At 37.8% G+C, this 19,264-nt stretch overlaps 1 protein-coding gene across 2 annotated transcripts in view; it reads left to right on the top strand.

Annotated features, from left to right (window-relative positions):
* CPD (carboxypeptidase D) overlaps positions 1 to 19,264 on the top strand; it is an 82,153-nt gene that overhangs the window by 15,035 nt on the left and 47,854 nt on the right. For both annotated transcript variants that reach the window (XR_009614410.3, XM_060646867.3), the window contains exons 3-4: positions 17,333 to 17,475; positions 18,272 to 18,441. Coding sequence is in view for 1 of the 2 variants with exons in the window: in XM_060646867.3 (XP_060502850.1) it covers positions 17,333 to 17,475; positions 18,272 to 18,441 (313 nt within the window). In the remaining variant the exon portion in view is untranslated. The remainder of the gene's footprint in view (positions 1 to 17,332; positions 17,476 to 18,271; positions 18,442 to 19,264) is intronic.

Here is a 19,264-nt window from a genome sequence, read left to right as displayed (position 1 = left end):
AAGAATGATAATGAAAATGGGAAAACTAATTGGAGGAGTGGAGTGTGTGTGTGTGTGTGTGTGTGTGTGTGTGTGTGTGTGTTCTCTCTAGGTAGGGAGAGGAGTGTAGATTGGGGATGGTACTTGATGTTACAAGTACCCAATGGGCAGTTGGGAAATAGGCTCTGGAGCTTGGGAGAGAAATCAAGATGATAAAGAGATTTAGGACCTTTGAGATGTTGAAAGCATATGCGGTATATATATGATTTTTGAAAATTGAATTGATATTGTTTCCTGGCATAATTTAATTGCTTAGAGCTGGAGCCAGAAATTCAACTAGAATATATATATATACATATATATATATATATATATATATATATATATATATATATACACATATATACATGTATATACATATACATATATATATACATATATATACATATACATATATATATACATATATATATATATAGAATAGAATGCATATATAAATGAGCAGATGGGTGGGTTTTTGTTTTCTTGTTTTGTTTTGTTTTGTTTTTGTTTTTACCTCCAAAGTGAATGTACTTCTGGTTTTGTACTGAGATGTTTTCTTTAAGTAATGCTGGAAGTTCAGATATTAATTCTCAGTCCATCGTTCATGCTTTAAGAATACTATTGATTGTCATATGTGCATTAGTAAATGTGCTTTTGGTCTTACCTGATCTTGTACACTAAGGAGTTGATTGGACCTTTTCCTTTTTTTCTCATTCTCATTGAGTGCTGCCTGATTTAAAAGGAAAGCAAAAGGTAAAACTGTTCTCCAACAGAATATTTGCTTCTACCTGAGTCAGGGGTTTGCTTTAGTAAATTGAAATATAGCCTGATATAAAATCTGACCTTTAGGAGCTGTGCAGTTGTGTATTTTGTAATGTGGCAATAGACTTATGTGAAGGTTGAGAATCAAACATTAATCACTACTTCAGGATTTGGTCCCTAAATCTTCAGGTCTGATGTTTAGAAATTAGATGTGCTTTTTCTTCTTTTTTCTAATTAAATCAGGTGGTAGAGGATGGGAAAATACCTTTAAAAAAGAAGGAAAATGCAGTTCAAAAGTTGTGTGGGAGATCCTGTTGACCAACTTAAACAAAACTGAAAACAGATGCAGGACTGTGTAATTTAGTTTAACTTTGTAGAACCATATCATTAGCAAATATATATTCAGTGGGAGTGGTGAAGGAAATAGATTTTCATAAGATAAAGTTGCTGAGAATACAAAGACTAAGTTCAGTTAAGATTTGGTCAAAGTGAGGGAAATTGTTTTCAAGAGCAACCTCTGTTTTTTCCTCTCATTTGACTCAGATGTTCCACTTAAAATTTTTTAGGAGCCCTGTGCTCATTAGCTTTTAAAAATATCTCAGGGAGTGCAAGATTATCACTTACTAAGTCACTATCTATAAAGAAATTATTCACAGATGTCAAAGTTGTGAGAACTTCTCACTATCCTTTGAAGTAGTTTTATTAAAGAAATAACAGTAAGCTCCAAATTTAAAAATAGAGTAGAAATTGCCTATCTCTATTCCTACACTCTAAAATGCTCGTCCTAATAAAAAAATACATTGCAGTTGTTTTCTGTGAATGATTAATAGGGTTCTCGTATGATACAGTTTGATAGTTTGTAGTTTGGCCTACTAAGGCAAGTTAAAAAAAAAAATCTTGGTATGTTTAAGTCTTAACACTGAAGCATTGATTGTATTTTTTCTATTGACTTTCTGCTTATGACGTAAGAGTGAGTCATTCATGAGTGTCCCATTTTTGAATGAAGAGTTGAATGTCTTTAAGTACCTCTCCTCCCCCAACAGAACTAGATCTCTCTGTAGTGAGAACAGTAATTGGGACTGGTTCCTTGGTAAAGATGAATTGAGGGTCTTAAAGCATATGAAAGTTTGTTGTTAGACAAATGAAGGAGGTTAATGGGTATGAGTTGATCGTTCTATCAGAACACTTAGCTACCTGTTAACAATAAGTAGTGATCACAATTTGTATTACTGGACATATTCCTAATGGTTACACTTTTAGGCTTATTTTTTGATACAAGTAAAGGAATGAGAGCATTATAGGGTTTATGGTTCATTGCATTCAGTTTTTTCTGAGCATAGAAAGCTCTGGATTAGTAAGTAAGGATTTTTTTTTTTTAAGTTTTCAAAACTTTATTTAATCTCTGTACCCAACACTGGTCTTGAACTCATGACTCCAAGATCAAGAGGTACACACTCTTCTGACTAAGCCAGCCAGATGCCTGGGTAGGTAGGTTTAAAAGCAAACTTTATACCTTTTTTCTTTCTTTGCCATTTCTCCTTATGAGTAGAGGAAGTAATCTAAATCAGTGGTTTTCAAACTGAGGTATGTGTGGGGAGAAGGAAGAGACCTGTTTGTTTTGATAACTTTAAAGGAAATAAATTTTCCAGTCCTTCCATACCTACTCTTTCCTAGAAAAATTGAAAGAGATGCTTGCTGTGGGGGTTCAATCACATATCCTCTTCTTCCTCTTGATTGAACATAGGCATACTTTTCTACCCATGTGAAGCACACTGTGGTATGTTTTGGGTTTTGTTTTGTTTTGTTTTTTAATGTTTATCTATACCTGAGAAAGAGACAGTGCCTGAGCTGGGATGGGGCAAAGAGAGACAGAGACAGAATCCAAAGCAGGTTCCAGGCTCTGAGCTGTCAGCACAGAGCCTAAGGCAGGGCTCAAACTCATTAGCTGTGAGATCATGACCTGAGCCGAAGTCTGTCACTCCACCAACTGAGCCACCCAGGCACCCCACACTACGGTATGTTGACTCAGTTTTACAAACTTCTAGGGCACCAAAACAAAAGTGACTTTTGGTGATTACTTTAGTGGTATTATAAAAGCATCAATCCAGGGATCCCTGGGTGGCTCAGTCGGTTGAGCGTCCAACTTCAGCTCAGGTCATGATCATGCTGCTCGTGGTTTGAGCCCCTGTGGGGCTCTGTGCTAACAACTTGGAGTCTGGAGCCTGCTTTGGGTTCTGTGTCTCCCTGTCTCTCTCCCCCACCCCTGCTCACGCTCTCTCTCTTTCTCTCAAAAATATACATACATACGTACGTACATACATACATACATACATACATACATAAAGCATCACTCCAAACTTCTTATTAAAAGGTATTTTAAGGGGCACCTGGGTGGCTTAGTCGGTTAAGTGTCTGACTTCTGCTCAAGTCATGATCTCACGGTTTGTGAGTCTGAGCCCTGCATCCAGTTCTGTGCTGACAGTTCAGAGCCTGGAGCCTGCTTCAGATTCTGTGTCTCCCTCTCTCTCTGACCCACCCCTGCTCACAGTCTATCTCTCTCTCTCTCAAAAATAAATAAACATTAAAAAATCTTATTTTTAATAAGAAATTTTTTGAAAGATATTTTTAGTAATTATTACCTGTTCCATTTATTGTTTATCAAAATTTATAATTTTGCCTTTCTGATGAGTTTTATGCCAGTAGTTATTGTAATAATTGAATCTAGAAGACAAAAATTAATACTTAGGACATTTAAGTCATTGAAAATTAAGGAGGGGAGCCTGGGTAGCTCAGTTGGTTGAGCATCCAACTTCGGCTCAGGTCACGATTATGCGGCTCTTGGGTTCGAGCCCCATGTCGGGCTCTGTGCTGACAGCTCAGAGCCTGGAGCCTGCTTCAGATTCTGTGTCTTCCTCTCTCTCTGCCCCTAACCTGCTCCAGCTCTGTCTGTCTCTCTCTCAAAAATAAATAAACATTAAAAAAAATGTTAAGGAAAATTTTAATACACATACATACATATTTATAGACTGAAGTGTTATAGGATGATCAGTGAAAGACTTTGAACCATGCAAGTATATCACGCTCAAATAATCTATGGATGAAATGGAATGGAAATAAAAGCTCAAATAGAAAAAGGGAAGATGTAAAATTCCCAATGTTAAAGAAATGTTCACACAATTTTTTAAAAGGTGATTCCAGGAATTAAATCTATATTTTTATTTATTTGGATACAGTGTAAAAGTTTTATTTAAAAATATAAAAATTTAGGGGCACCTGGGTAGCTCAGTCGATTAAGTATCTGACTTCAGCTCAGGTCACGATCTCGCAGTTTGTGAGTTTGAGCCCCACATCGGGCTCTGTGCTGTCAGCACAGAGCCTGGAACCTGCTTTGGATTCTGTGTCTCCCGCTCTCTCTACCCCTCCCGTGCTCATACTCTCTCTCTCTCTCTCTCTCTCTCTCTCTCTCTCTCTGTTTCTCTCAAAAATAAATAAGCATTAAAAAATACTTTAAAAAATATAAAAATTTATGCTATCCCTGAAATTACATTGTTTGCAACTATTTGAACTTATGATGAAAACTTTTATTTTTTTTTAAATTTTTTTAAATGTTTATTCTTAAGAGGTGGAGGAGGGGCAGAGAGAGGGAGACACAGACTCCAAAGCAGGCTCCAGTCTCTGAGCTGTCAGCACAGAGCCCCATGCAGAGCTGGAACTCATGAACTGTGAGATCATGACCTGAACTGAAGTTGGATGCTTAACCAACTGAGCCACCCAGTGCGCCCCAAGATGAAAACTTTTAGATATCAACTTAAAAATATGTGAAGTGTGGGGTACCTGGGTGACTCAAATGGTTGAACAGGTGACTTTGGCACAGGTCATGATCTCACGGTTCATGGGTTCAAGCCCTGCATCAGGCTCTGCGCTGACAGTGTCCTCTCTGTGCCCTCCCCCCACTTGCGCTTTCTCTCTCTCTCTCGAAATTAAAAATAAACTTTAAAAAATGTTTTAAAAATATGTGAAGTGTTGCATGATTTTTCCAAATTATTTTGTTTTGAATAAACAAGTTTGAAGGGTTTAGATAGCCCCCTGAGAGACGAATGGATAATAGAGGCTTGCTTATTTATGATTGTTAATAAGTTGGACAAATAACAGATCCTTTATACTATTAGTATGGTGCTTTATTGCTTTGAGGCATGCCAATAATGAATGTTCTACTCCCCAAATTAAAATTTTTTTTGACTGGATAAAGATGTTGTTCTGAAGTCTGATATTTAATCCTTTAGTCTATGTTGAGCCACATGACATCCACTTAAAAAAAAAAAAAAAGCACATGTATTACTGAATCTGGAAGTAGCTGCAGCTGTCAGTAACATCAGGCTTATCTCCAGATGAATGGCTGTTCTCTATTACAGGGAACTCTAGCTTTGTATAGGTAGGTTTTTGTTGAGGAAAAGATCAAGATGATAGGATCTGAACCAGCTACTCAGTAAAGATTACTCATTATATAGAGTCTTTGACATTTAGTGTTGGAAAAATAAATGTTAATGATGCTTATTTGTGGCATCTTGCAAAAAAATTGTTAAGTTATTCATAATTCAGTTGATATGTTAATTTGCTTCCAGTTTTTTGATGATTAAAAAAATTTTTTTAATGTTTCTTTATATTTGAGAGAGAGAGAGAGAGAATGTGAGCGCAAGTGGGGGAGGAGCAGAGAGAGCCAGAGACAGAATCTGAAGTAGGCTCCAGGTTCTGAGCTGTCAGCACAGAGCCCAGCATGGGACTGAAACTCACTAGCCGTGAGATCATGCCCTGAGCCAAAGTTGGACACTTAGTCGACTGAGCCACCTGGTCACCCTTAAAGAAATAATTTCTAAACTGAAATTTGAAATTGGTGAATAAAAACTTTCTGATATTCTAAAGATGGGAGAGATTTATCTTTTTTTTGTCTTGCAAGTGAAAGTTACTTTGCTACTATTCACATTGGAGGGCTCCTATGAGTTTAGAAATAGGTAGATTCAGTAGATATCACAACTCATAAGTTGTTTTCTGAGAATAGTTTATTATAGACTCAAAGAAAATGTGCTTTTATAAGATTTCGTCAAGAAAAGGATACTCTGTATATAGCTTTCTATTACTGATTTCTATGTAATTCCATCATGTCAAAGAATACACCTGGTATGATTTCAGTTCTTTTACATTTGTTAAGTTTGTTTTACAACCCAGGATATTGTCTGTCTTGATGAATGTTCCATTTCTACTTGAAAAGAGTGTTTATGCTGCTGTTGTTGGGTGGGATATGCTATAAATATCATTTAGATTTTGTTGGTGGTGGAGTTGAATTGTAATGTTGTCTTGGTCAAGTGACCCATTTATCATTATGTGATATCCCTCTTTATCCCTGGCACTTTTTCTTGTTCTAAAGTCTACTTTATCTGATATTAATAAAGCCCTTCCATTTTCCCATCTGATTTGTGTTTGCGTAGTATATCTTTTTCCATTCTTTTACTTTTAACTTGCTTATACTACTATATTTAAAGTGAGTTTCTTATGGACAGCATGTTAATTGGCTCTTGCTTAATCATTTGACAATTTGTCTTTTACCTAGTGTGTTTATACCATTTACATTGGATATAATTGTTGATATGTTTGGATTTAAGCCTAGTTTTAAAATTATTTTTCTGTTTATCCCTTTTTTATTTTTTAATTCTACTGCTTCCTCTTTCCTGCCTTCTGTGGGATTCTTTGAGTGTTTAGTATTTTATCTATTGTGTGGTTTTTGTTTTGTTTTTTTACTATAGCTCCTTTGTATTGTTTGTTTTGGTAGTTGCTCTAGGATTACAATTTACAGCTTAACTTTTCACAGTTCTACCTAGAATTGGTATTTTGCCACTTCAGGAGGAATGCATAGATCTTACCACCGCATCTTTACCCTCCCCCACTTTATATTGTAGTTGTCGTATGTATTATGTATATATACATTGAAAACGCCACCAGACAATGTTATGATTTTTTCTTTCAACTGTTGTACATAAAGAACTTAAGAGAAAAAAAGAGTTTATTATATTTACCCAGATATTTACCATTTGTGCTGTTCTTTCATTCTGGAAATCCCAAGTTTCTCTCTGGTATCATTTCTTTTTAGCCTGAAGAACTTCCTTTAACGTTTCTTTTTTTCTTTTTTCTTTTATTTAAATGTTTATTTATTTTTGAGAGAGAGAGAGAGAGAGAGAGAGAGAGAGAAAGATACAGAGTGTGAACAGGGAGGGGCAGAGAGAGAGGGAGACACAGAATCCGAAGCAGGCTCCAGGCTCTGAGCTGTTGGCACAGAACCCGATGCCCTGCTTGAAGTCACAAACTGTGAGATCATGACCTGAGCCAAGGTCGGAGGCTTAACCGACTGAACCACCCAGGCCCCCCATGCATTTTCCTGGTTCTCTGAATGTCAAATAATGTTGGGGTGTAGGCTCAACATTTTGGATCTTACATTATGAAATCTGAACCTTGTTTAAATTTTATTTTAAGAAATGATGATTTTTTTGTTTTAGCAGTGAGTGACCCAGTTGCATTCAGTTGTAAGTTTTGACTTGCCTCCTGTGGGCTGTGATTGAATGTCAATTTTCTTTTTTTTTTTTTTTTTTTAATTTTTTTTAACGTTTATTTATTTATTTTTTTTTTTTTTAATTTTTTTTTTTCAACGTTTTTTTATTTATTTGTGGGACAGAGAGAGACAGAGCATGAACGGGGGAGGGACAGAGAGAGAGGGAGACACAGAATCGGAAACAGGCTCCAGGCTCTGAGCCATCAGCCCAGAGCCCGACGCGGGGCTCGAACTCACGGACCGTGAGATCGTGACCTGGCTGAAGTCGGACGCTCAACCGACTGCGCCACCCAGGCGCCCCTAACGTTTATTTATTTTTGAGACAGAGAGAGACAGAGCGTGAACAGGGGAGGGGCAGAGAGAGAGGGAGACACAGAATCTGAAACAGGCTCCAGGCTCTGAGCTGTCAGCACAGAGCCCGACGCGGGGCTCGAACTCACAGACCATGAGATCATGACCTGAGCCGAAGTCGGACGCTCAACCGACTGAGCCACCCAGGCGCCCCTGAATGTCAATTTTCAAAGCCTTTGTGGTTCTGTTCAGATCTATTCTGTGTCCTTACCTCCCATGGACCAGTGTGGGACCAGGGAAGTGGTCTGTTTTGTAATTCAGTTCTCAGTGCCTTTGGTATGCTTTTTAGGGGCATGCCCACTCATGTGCTGTTCAGGATTGAGCCCAGGGATTCATAGACAACTTTATGGGATCCCTTTCTTAAGGTCCCTCCTCTATACAGTACTACCAACAGCCCCTAGTTTCTAAGGTCTCCCAGTATAGATGATAAATAAAGACATGAAAGGATATGCAGTATCATTCATTGCCAGGGAAATTACAAATTAAAACCACAATGAGATCCCACAGCACACCTACTAGAATACTTAAAGTGAAAAAGTCTGACCAGTTGCTTGAGCAGTTTGTTAGGTGAGAATGAAGAACAACTGGAACATTTACGCATTGCTGGTAGGAATGTGAAATGGTGAGCCACTTTGGAAAACAGTTTGATAGTTTCTCATAAAGTTAAACTTATATTTGCTGTATGACTCAGCGATGCCACTCCTAGATATTTATCCAAAAAACATGCAATTATATGCCCACAGTAAGGTCTATACACAACTCTTCATAATAAGCAAAAACTGAAAACAACTCAAATACCCATCATGTGAATGGATAAACAAATTGTACTACATCCTTGCAGTGGAATACATAGTATAATAAAAAGGAGAATTTACATATGCAACAATATAAATGATTCTCAAAGGCATTGTGCTGAGTGAAAGAAGTCTGATACAAAAGGCTTTACACTATATGATTTCATTTATATGACATTCTGGAGAAGACAAAAATATAGGCAAAGAAATTAGATTGGTGCTGAGAGAAGGGAACTTTCTGGGATGATACAAATGTTCTGTATCTTAATTGTGGTGGAGTATATAGTTACATGAATGTGTACATTCATATACTTAATGAATGTACATTCATTAGTATTTTAAAAAATACTTAATGAATTACTTTATGAATTAAGTAATTACTTACTTTACTTAATGAATTACTTTAAAATACTTAATGAATGTGTACATTCATTAAGTATATGAATTCATTCATATAACTATATACTTAAAAGGGATGAATTTTCCAGTATATAAACCATACCTCAATAAACCTAACTTAAAAAAAAAAAAAAACTGTAAAGGAGCTTGTTGATTAGAGAGACCGTCAAAATTGTTTTGAATCAGTTAACTTGTACTTGAGTATAGAGGAACTGAGAAACTCTGTATGTTTCAAAGAGTAGAATTTAAAGTATCATGCAAAAAGATTTGTCTCCACATGCTGTTTTATAGCCTTTTTTTTGTTATTACATGGTAAATACCATTCCCATAAATGTGTGTCTGCCACACCTTAACTAGTAGCATAGTAGCCCATTTTATATGATAATTTATAAACTGATCCACCACTTTTGAGTATTCACGTTGTTTCCAGTGTTATTCTCCTTCAATTTGTTTATTTTTATTTTTTTTTCAGTTTATTTATTTTGAGACAGAGAAATAGAGCATAAGCAGGGGAGGGGCAGAGAGAGAGAAGGAGAGAATCTCAAGCAAGCTCTGCTCTGTCAGCACAGAGCCCAACACAGGGCTTGAACTCACAAAGTGTGAGATTGTGACCTGAGCCAAAATCAAGAGTTGGATGCTTAACTGACGGAGCCACCGGGTGCCCCTCTCCTTCAGTTTAAACACTACAGTCCTCATTCCCCATAGCAATTATCTTGGAATAAATTCCTGGAAAAGACATTTCTGTGTTAAGGTTGTGCCTATTTTGAAGATTCTATACACATAATTATTCATTTGTTACCCAGGAATGTTCTATACTCCCTTTATTTTTATGGATTTTTTTTCTTAGTTTCTTTTTTAAATGGTTTTAAAGGTAGTTTTTGAATCAACAAATATTTTACAATTGTTAGCTAGTTAAATCTATCATTTTTTTCCTTTTATGCTTTCCTACTACTTTGCTGTCATACTTAGAAAGACTTTCCTCATCCTGAAAGTATAAAAATATTTATGTTAACTTCTAGTTTTGTCTGTGGTTTCACTTTTACATCAAATTCCATATGAGTTTAAGAGTTTATTTGGTATGATATGAGGTAAACTCACCTATATTTTTTGTCACATAGTTGATCAGTTGTTCATGTAACAGTTGCCAACTAATTCATTCCCCACTGGTTTTAAATGTGTCTTTAATCACATTGCAAATGCTTTTGTTTATGTTACTGGGCTTTCTAATTTGTTCTATTGGTCCATTTATTTTGATTTTAATGCACTGCTTTAGTAAGTATAGTTTTATGATATCTTAATATGTGGCAATACAAGTCCCTATTATCATTCTTATTTTTTAAGGTTTTTGGATGTTGTCATCCATTTATTTTTCCAGATTCTAAATCATTTTGTTCAGTCCCAATAAGAATCTACTTTTCTGAGTAATATTTGTAAATTAATTTCAGGGAAATTGATATCTGTATAAGCCTCCTATCTAGAAGTGTGAAATCTACATCCCTCAGTAAAATTTTACATTAACTTATTGATTATGTATTTTATTACATTTAATCCTATATGTATTATGGGTTTTGTTGCTGAAATCTTTTTTTCCATTATATTTTCTGATTATTGCTAAAATATGGGAAAGGAATTGATTTTTGAATTTTTTTAATGTAGTATAGTCATCCTTTTATTTCCAATACTATTTTACATGGCTTTCTGTTAGTGTCTTATCAAAGGAACATTTGGGGAATGTATGCCAAGATTTAATTCATATTTTGTGTTTCCACTAGATTCTATGCTGTGAAACTAACATTAACTTGACAAAGATGTGTTACAGTTAGGTACATTCACTGTAATATTTTCTCAAATCTATGGGACCTACAAAAAGAATTTTGTCTCCGCGAATCTGACCTTTAGTTTTGGATTGTTTTTAGGGTTATATGATTTTTAAAAATGGCTATAGTGTGTGCTTTGTGGGATTGGACGCTGCTGGATATAGTTTCTTGAAGTCTTATTTTAATTTTTATTTACTTTTTAAAAAATTTTATTTTGGGGGGCACCTGGGTGGCTCAGTCGGTTAAGCATCCAACTTCAGCTCAGGTCATGATCTCACGGTACGTGGGTTCAAGCCCTGCATTGGGCTCTGTGCTGACAGCTCGAAGCCTGGAGCCTGCTTCAGATTCTATGTCTCCCTCTCTTTCTCTGCCCCTCCCCTGCTCATGCTCTGTCTCTCTCTGTCTCAAAAAATAAACTTTTTTGGAGCACCTGGGTGGCTCAGTCGGTTGGGCGTCTGACTTCAGCTCAGGTCATGATCTTACACTCTGTGAGTTCAAGCCCCGTGTCGGGCTCTGTGCTGACAGCTTGGAGCCTGGAGCCTGCTTCGGATTCTGTGACTCCTTCTCTCTCTGCCCCTCCGCCTCTCACTCTGTCTCTTTTTCAAAAATAAATAAACATTAAAAAAAATAAAAAAAATAAAAATAAAAAAATAAACTTTTAAAATGTTTATTAAACAGAGAGAGAGAGAGAGAGAGAAAGCGCACGCATGTACGTAAGCAGGGGAGGGGCAGAGAGAGAGGGGGACAGAGGATGTGAAGCTGACTCTCTGCTGATAGCAGCAAGCCCAATATGGGGCTTAAACTCATGAGCCACGAGATCATGACCTGAGCCAATGTTGGACACTCAACGACTGAGCCACTCGGGTGCTCCGAAGTCTTATTTCTTAAAGACTTCTGTCCTTACCCTCCACCCCCCATTCCAGGAATATATTTATATGTGTCATTGATTGGCACTGGCTAATTACAGTACTAATAAAGTTAAGTGTAAAAAGCTGATTAGATAATACTCCAAAATATTACTGTAAACATGGTCTTGTTGTTGCTCTTAGCTAGTATTTCTTAAATTGCTACTGAAGTAAGACAATTAAGGGACAGACAAAAGAATGCCAGAACTCAAGCCTGGTGATTATAGTGTTGTAAGCAGTCTACTTCACTGCCTTCTGGCATAATTCAAGTGTGAGTTGGCCATGTTTGCAATTTAACACAGTAAGTTTTACATATGCAAAAAAAACTTGTATTAGTCATACTTGCATTCTTCTGAAATTGTTATTTTTATGTGTTCTGTGTTCTGCTTCCTCACCAAGACTTTAAACTCTGAATGAAGGTATGTCTCTTAGGATGCCTGGGTTGCTTAGTTGGTTGAGCATCAGACTTCGCATGGGATCATGATCTCACGGTGTATGAGTTCGGTTTGTGAATTCCAGCCCCAAATTGGGCTCGCTGATGTCAGCACAGATCCTGCTTCGGATCCTCTGTGCCCCCTTCTCTCTGTACTTCCCCCACTCATACTCTCTCTCTCAAAAACAAACATTAAAAATCATAAAAAAATAAATAATAAACATTAAGAAAAAAGGTATGTCTCTTATTTATAAATCCATATAATCTTAGTATAATGTCTTACACACAATGACCATTGTACTATGACCAATATGGTAGTAAGAATTGGAAAAGATTTGGGCCCCTGGGTGGCTCAGTCGGTTAAGCATCCAACTTCAGGTCAGGTCATGATCTCGTGGTTCATGGGTTTGAGCCCTGCATGGGGTTCCATGCTGACAGCTCAGAGCCTGGAGCCTGCTTTGAATTCTGTGTCTCCCTCTCTCTCTCTGCCCCTCCCCCACTCGTGTTCTGTCTCTCTTCCTCTCTCTCAAAAATAAATAAACATTAAAAAAAATTTTTTTTAAGAATTGGAAAAGATTAATAAATATTATGTATGATGAATGGTACGTGTATGTCCACATGTGTACATACAAATGAGAGTTAACCAAAGATAATCATAGATGCCAGACCCAAAGTGAGTACCAAGATGTTGGACAATAAGCAAAAGCCAAAAGATGGATATGTTGCCTTCTAAGAAAAAGGTAAAGACCAAGTTACTGGGCTTGTGGTGGTTATGAACTTGCCTATATTCTAGGAAGACAAGTCTGTTTGATATCTCTACATAGATATTCAATGGGCATTCAATTTTAATACATTCAAAACAGTAATCTTAATTAGCTACTTAGTTTCATTCCTTCAACACATGTTTACTGAAAGACTACTGTTTGCCAGATACTCTTCTAGTATTTGGACTGTCCATCAGTGAGTGTAGCAGCTATCTCTGCTCTTACATTGCTTATAATCTAGCAGGGAGAAAAAGGCAGTAAATAATAAACTTAATAGGTAAATTGTTAAGTACTGTAGAAAAAAAAGAAAAAAGTACAAAAGGGTGAGGGGAATTGCAAGCATTGGTGGGATGGGCTTGGGGATAGTGGTGGGGAAAAAGTAAGTAGCAACTTTAAATGGGGAAGTCAGGGCGAGCCTCACTGTCAAGTTGAAATTGGAGCAAAGAGCTGGAGGTAAGGGCGTTAGTCAAGCACGGCTATCTGGGAGAGAACATACCAGGCAAAGGGAAGAGTTAGAGCAGAGACCCAAATTCAGGAGGTACCTAGTGTGTCCACTGAACAGCAGGGAGGCCACTGTGGTGGATGCAGAGTGATGGAGAGAGTATGAAAGGAGGTTAAAGGGGGAAGGGAAATGGTGGAAGACAAATCATGTAGGGCCTTAGGCTGCTGTAAAGACTTTGGCTTTTAGTCTGAGTGGCGAGGAGAAATCTTTGGATTCTGCATTTTGAAGTTAGAGTTGGCATGATTTTATGATACTTTAGATTGGAATGTGACTCCAAAGGCTTTTGGCCTGAACAACTGGAAGGATAGATGTGCCATTAGCCTTGATAAGAGAGCTGCTAGTGGAGCAGGTTTGGAGAAGATGAAGATACGTTAAGTTTGTGCTATCCAAGTAGAGATGTTGAATAGGCAATTAGATGTTTGAGTCTGGAGTCTGGGAAAGAGGTCTAGGCTAGAGCTAGAAATTTGAGAATTGTCAGCGTGTAGATAATATTTAAAGCATGGAGCTGCATGAGACATCAAAGGAATAAGAGAAGAGGACCAAAGACAGAGCTTAGGCATGTCTTGTCTGTTTCCTTTGTTCTTCATCTTTTCAGTTAATGGCAGTACTATTTGCTAGTTTCTCAAGCCAGAAATCTAGAGGTCATCCTTGATTCATATAAACAAGTCCTATGGACATCCAAATCTGTCCACTTCATCTCCACTACCAACCTAGTCCAAGCCATCGTTTTCTTTTAATTCATCTCTCTGCTTCCCCTTTGTCCCCCTGCCCCTAGTCATTTTCCAACCAGCAGTCAAAATGGTCTTTTTTTTTTTTTTTTTTTTTTTATTTATTTTTGGGACAGAGAGAGACAGAGCATGAACGGGGGAGGGTCGGAGAGAGAGGGAGACACAGAATCGGAAACAGGCTCCAGGCTCCGAGCCATCAGCCCAGAGCCCGACGCGGGGCTCGAACTCACGGACCGCGAGATCGTGACCTGGCTGAAGTCGGACGCTTAACCGACTGCGCCACCCAGGCGCCCCCAAAATGGTCTTTTAAAAAGGCAAGTCAGATCATATCATACCTCTGCCCAAAACCCTTCAATGTCCTTTTCAGCAAGGGTAGCAATCAACAGAGGCAACCTACAGATTAGTAAATGGGCAAAGGACTTGAATAGACAGTTCTTCAAAGAAAATATACAAATGGCCAATAAGTATATGAAGAGATGCTCAATATCACTAATCATCAGGAAAAGCAAATCATAACCACAATGACTTATCACCTTACACTTCTTTGGGTTGGTCACTATTGAAAAAAGACAAAATAGCAAATGTTGGAGAGGATGTGGAGAATTGGAACCCTGCATGGTTGGAATATAAAAATAGTGCAGCTGCTATAGGAAATGGTATGGAGCTTCCTCAAAAAGTTAGAAATAGAATTACCATATGATTCAGCAATCCTACTTCTAAGTATATATACAAAAGAATTGAAAGCAGGATCTTGAAAAGATAATTACACACCCATGTTCACTGCAACATTGTTTACAGTTGCCAAGAGACAACCTAAATGTCCACTGACAGTTGAATGGATACAGAAAATGTGGTATACACATACAATGGAATATTATTCTGCCCCAAAACAGGAAGAAACCACATCTGATAAAGGACTGTTACCCAAAATATATGAAGAAATCTTAAAACTCCACAATAAGAAAATAACAACCTGATTGAAAAATGGGCCAAAGACCTTAACAGATACCTCAACAAAGAAGTTAAACGGGTGGCAAACATGCAAAGATGCTCCATATTGTATGTCATCAGGGAAATGCAAATGAAAGCAATAGGTTACCACTACGCACCTAGCAGAATGGCCAAAATCCAGAACACTGACAACAGCTAATGCTGACGAAGATGTAGAGCAACAGGAATTCTCTTTCATTGTTGGTAGGGGGATGCAAAATGGTACAACCACTTCGGAAGATAGTGTGGTTGTTTCTGAAAAACTAAACATACTTACTATATGATCCAGCAACCATGCTCCTTGGTATTTACCCAAAGGAGTTGAAAACTTACGTCCACACAAAAGTCTGCACACAGATGTTTACAGTAGCTTTAGTCATAATTGCCAGAACTTGGAAGCAATGGGGCAGCTGGGTGGCTCAGTCGATTGAGCATCCAACTCTTGATTTCGGCTCAGGTCACTATCTCATGGTTGTGAGGTTGAGCCCGCAGCAGGCTCTATGCTGGGCATGGAACCTGCTTGGGATTCTCTCTCTTCTTCTCTCTCTCTCTGTCCCTCCTCCGCTTGCACTTACTCTCTCTCTCTCTCTCTCTCTCTCTCTCTCTCTCTCTCTCCATCTCTCCATCTCCCTCTCTCAAAATAAACATCTAAAAAAGTTTCCAAAAATGTTGGAAGCGACCAACACACGCTTCAGTAGGTGATCAGGTAAAATAAACTGTGGTACGTTCATACAATGGCATATTATTCAGTACTAAAAAGAAAACTATCAAGTCATGAAAAGACATGAAGAGGCCTTAAATACCTACTGCTAAATGGAAGGAACCAATCTGAAAAGGCTACATACTGTATGACTCCAACTATATGACATTCTGGAACAGGCAAAACCATACAGAAATAGTAAAAAGATTAGTAGTTGCCAGAGGTTAAGGAAGAGGAAGGGATAAATACATGGAGCACAATGAATTTTTTTTTTTTAATGTTTGTTTATTTTGAGAGAGCATGAGTGAGGAAGGGGCAGAGAGAGAGAGGGAGACACAGAATCCGAAGCAGGCTCCAGGCTCTGAGCTGTCAGCACAAAGCCCAACATGGGGCTCAAACTCACAAAACATGAGATCATGACCTGAGCCAAAGTCAGACGCTCAACCGACTAAGCCACCCAGGTGCCCCGGAGCACAGTGAATTTTTAGGGCAGTGAAACTACACTATATGATACTGGAATGATGGAAACATGTCATTATACATTTGTCAAAACCCTTAGAATATACAATACCAAGAGTGAACCCTAATGTAATTTATGGACTTTGAGTGGTAAGGAAGTGTCAACAATGTAGGTTTATCAGTTGTAACAAATGTACCACTCTGGTGCAGATGTTGATAAGGAGAGACTCCATTCTTGTGAATGGGCAGGGGGTATATGGCAGATCCCTGTACCTTCTGCTCAGTTTTGTTGTAAACCTAAAATTGCCCTAAAAAATAAAGTCTATTTTTAAAAATCGAGTGACAGGAATGATAAGGTAATAAGCTTTCTACGGAATGAGTGAGTGGGCTTATATGGGTGTAGAAGTGGTGAAAGTAGTTGGCTATGGATGCCTCTTCCCCTTTTTACTTCCCTCTCCCATTGAACACATTTTGAAAGGGTTTGTTGTGTCTTCTCCCCCACGCCCCCGATTTGTGTCACTGCACCACCCTGGATTTGGCCTTTCTTTTTTTCTCTTGCCACCTTCTTCATAAAAGGGAGTACAGTTAGAATAGTAGGCACTTAATGCTTGGCATGAACATCCTTCACAACTTTAAGATCATGTGTATCTTTCATGCTCATGCTATCAAAAATCTTAACCTCTCTCTTTGTATCCTACTTCTTACATTTGTAAAATGGGTGAGATAGTAACACCTGCTTCATACACTTGTTGTAAAGATTAAATGTTAATACTCATAGAGCTCATAGAATAGGTCTGGCATGTAGTAAACACTCAAATTGTAGAGCTGTTAGCATTATTGCTATTGTTATTAACCCATATGTTTATGCTCTTCCTAACTGTTCATCCCACCAGTCAAATACATTTGCTTTACGTATGCATATTCCTTTTTGGTGTATATTCCTTTATCCTTCCTTCTTAGTCTCCTCTATAATCCAAGAACTTTCTGCAATTTCAAACAATTTTATGAAAAGAAAATTTATACATGCAGAGATGACTGATTTAATTTCTTTGGTCTTTCTGAGAGTAAAATTCCAAGAGTAAACTTACTTTTTTTCCTTTATGTTACAGGTGGCATGCAAGATTACAATTATGTATGGGCCAACTGTTTTGAGATCACATTAGAACTGTCTTGTTGCAAGTACCCCCCTGCTTCACAGCTTCGACAAGAATGGGAGAACAATCGTGAGTCTTTGATCACATTGATTGAAAAGGTAAAAGTAGCTGACTGGAAGGGTGGGATACAGAAATAATGGATGATATAAGGGAAAAATTCAATTGCATATAAGTAGCAATCTTTAACCATTCATTTCCTCCAGAGGGCTTTCTCTGATTGTCCTAGAACACTTTTATAAACTGAAACAATCAGGTTTGTACTGTCAGGTTCTTACAATGTCATGTGATCATATGAGCTAGAGAGGCTTTACCGCTGTATGAACCATGGACGCAAGTTTAATTTAAACATCAGGCAGGATAATATACTATTGGATATACCAGCAATTATTACTTAATGAGAAATTATTGCTTGTCGAGAAAATTAGAAGTCTGGTTTAGAGGAAAGGGAATTTCAAAAGTCTATTACTAGTCTAGATGTCAGACACATATGACTTAAGTTTAAGGATTTAATATTTTTGTTTATATTTTATTTTAACTTGGAGGCATTGAAAAATATTTCAGGGAAATAGTAGTAACATACTTTTTTAGGAATTCTAGCATCAGAGGCACCTGGGTTACTCAGTCAGTTAAGCGTCCAACTCTTGGCTTTGGTTTAGGTCATGATCTCATGGTTTGTGGGATCAGCCTCTGTTCTGACAACACAGAGACTGCTTCGGATTTTCTCTCTCCCTCTCTCTTTTTGCCCCTCCCCCACTCATGCACGCTCTCTCTTTCTCTCAAAATAAAATAAATAAACTTAAAAAAAAAGAAATTCTATCATCAATGCAGAGGGGTTATGCTCTCTTGCCTTCTAAATTATCTTTGAGCAGTCTACTTTGATTCTTGTTTTTTTAGGTCCACATTGGAGTTAAAGGATTTGTTAAAGATTCAGTAACGGGATCTGGCTTAGAGAACGCAACCATCTCAGTGGCTGGTATTAATCATAATATCACAACAGGCAGATTTGGTGATTTCCACAGATTACTTGTTCCTGGAACTTACAACATTACAGCAGTTTTAACTGGGTAAGAATTTAAACTAGACTCTAGGGGTGCCTCAGTGGCTCAGTTGGTTGAGCGTCTGACTTCGGCTCAGGTCATGATCTCACAGTCCATGAGTTCGAGCACCGTGTCAGGCTCTGTGCTGACAGCTCAGAGCCTGGAGCCTGCTTCAGATTCTGTGTCTCCCTCTTTCTCTGCCCCTCCTCTGCTCATGCTCTGTCTCAAAAATAAATAAAAACATTAAGAAAACATTTTAAACTAGACTCTAAAAATATCAAGCCTCTGTTTATAGCTAAGACAGAAATATAGTCTAGGAAATGTTGTTTGCTCTATCTGGCCTTTGTTTTTCCTTGTATAACGAGAATATAGTATTGTGGAGGCTTTTGTCACATAGTCTAACGGTACAACTGGATATGAAGTATGGTTGTAAAATTGTGAGGAAGGACCAGTTTAAAAGGTTGATTCAAAAGATGGTCAGCTGTGTAAAACGTTGCCTCAAAGCTAATGAATAACAGAGTAGAACAGACTCAGAGCTCTGAAAAAGACATTTTAAAGAGCTGTCTTATCATCTGCTTTCTAATATATGAAATGAGTGGTTTCTGACCTCCCCTGAGCACCTTTCTGCAAGCTTGGCTTGCTAAGGATTTAACTGAAAACCTTTCATTTAATTCTGAATTCCCCTATTTAGAAAGGTAGTTGGAAAGTCAGTTTGACAAGGCACAGCAAGGAATGGGATGCAGTGGGTGAATGACCTCTGTGTTTCATATTATTTTCTCCTTGGCAGGCAATTTTTGGTAAGCATTCTAATGTGTGGTACTGAGAATATGGTAAGAGAAATAGTTCTTTA

This window comes from Panthera onca, chromosome E1 (assembly GCF_046562875.1).
Source record: "Panthera onca isolate mPanOnc1 chromosome E1, mPanOnc1 haplotype 2, whole genome shotgun sequence".
Taxonomy (NCBI): Eukaryota; Metazoa; Chordata; class Mammalia; order Carnivora; family Felidae; genus Panthera; species Panthera onca.
The sequence above is the reverse complement of the archived record's forward strand: the minus strand, read 5'-3'. Positions and strand labels throughout refer to the sequence as shown.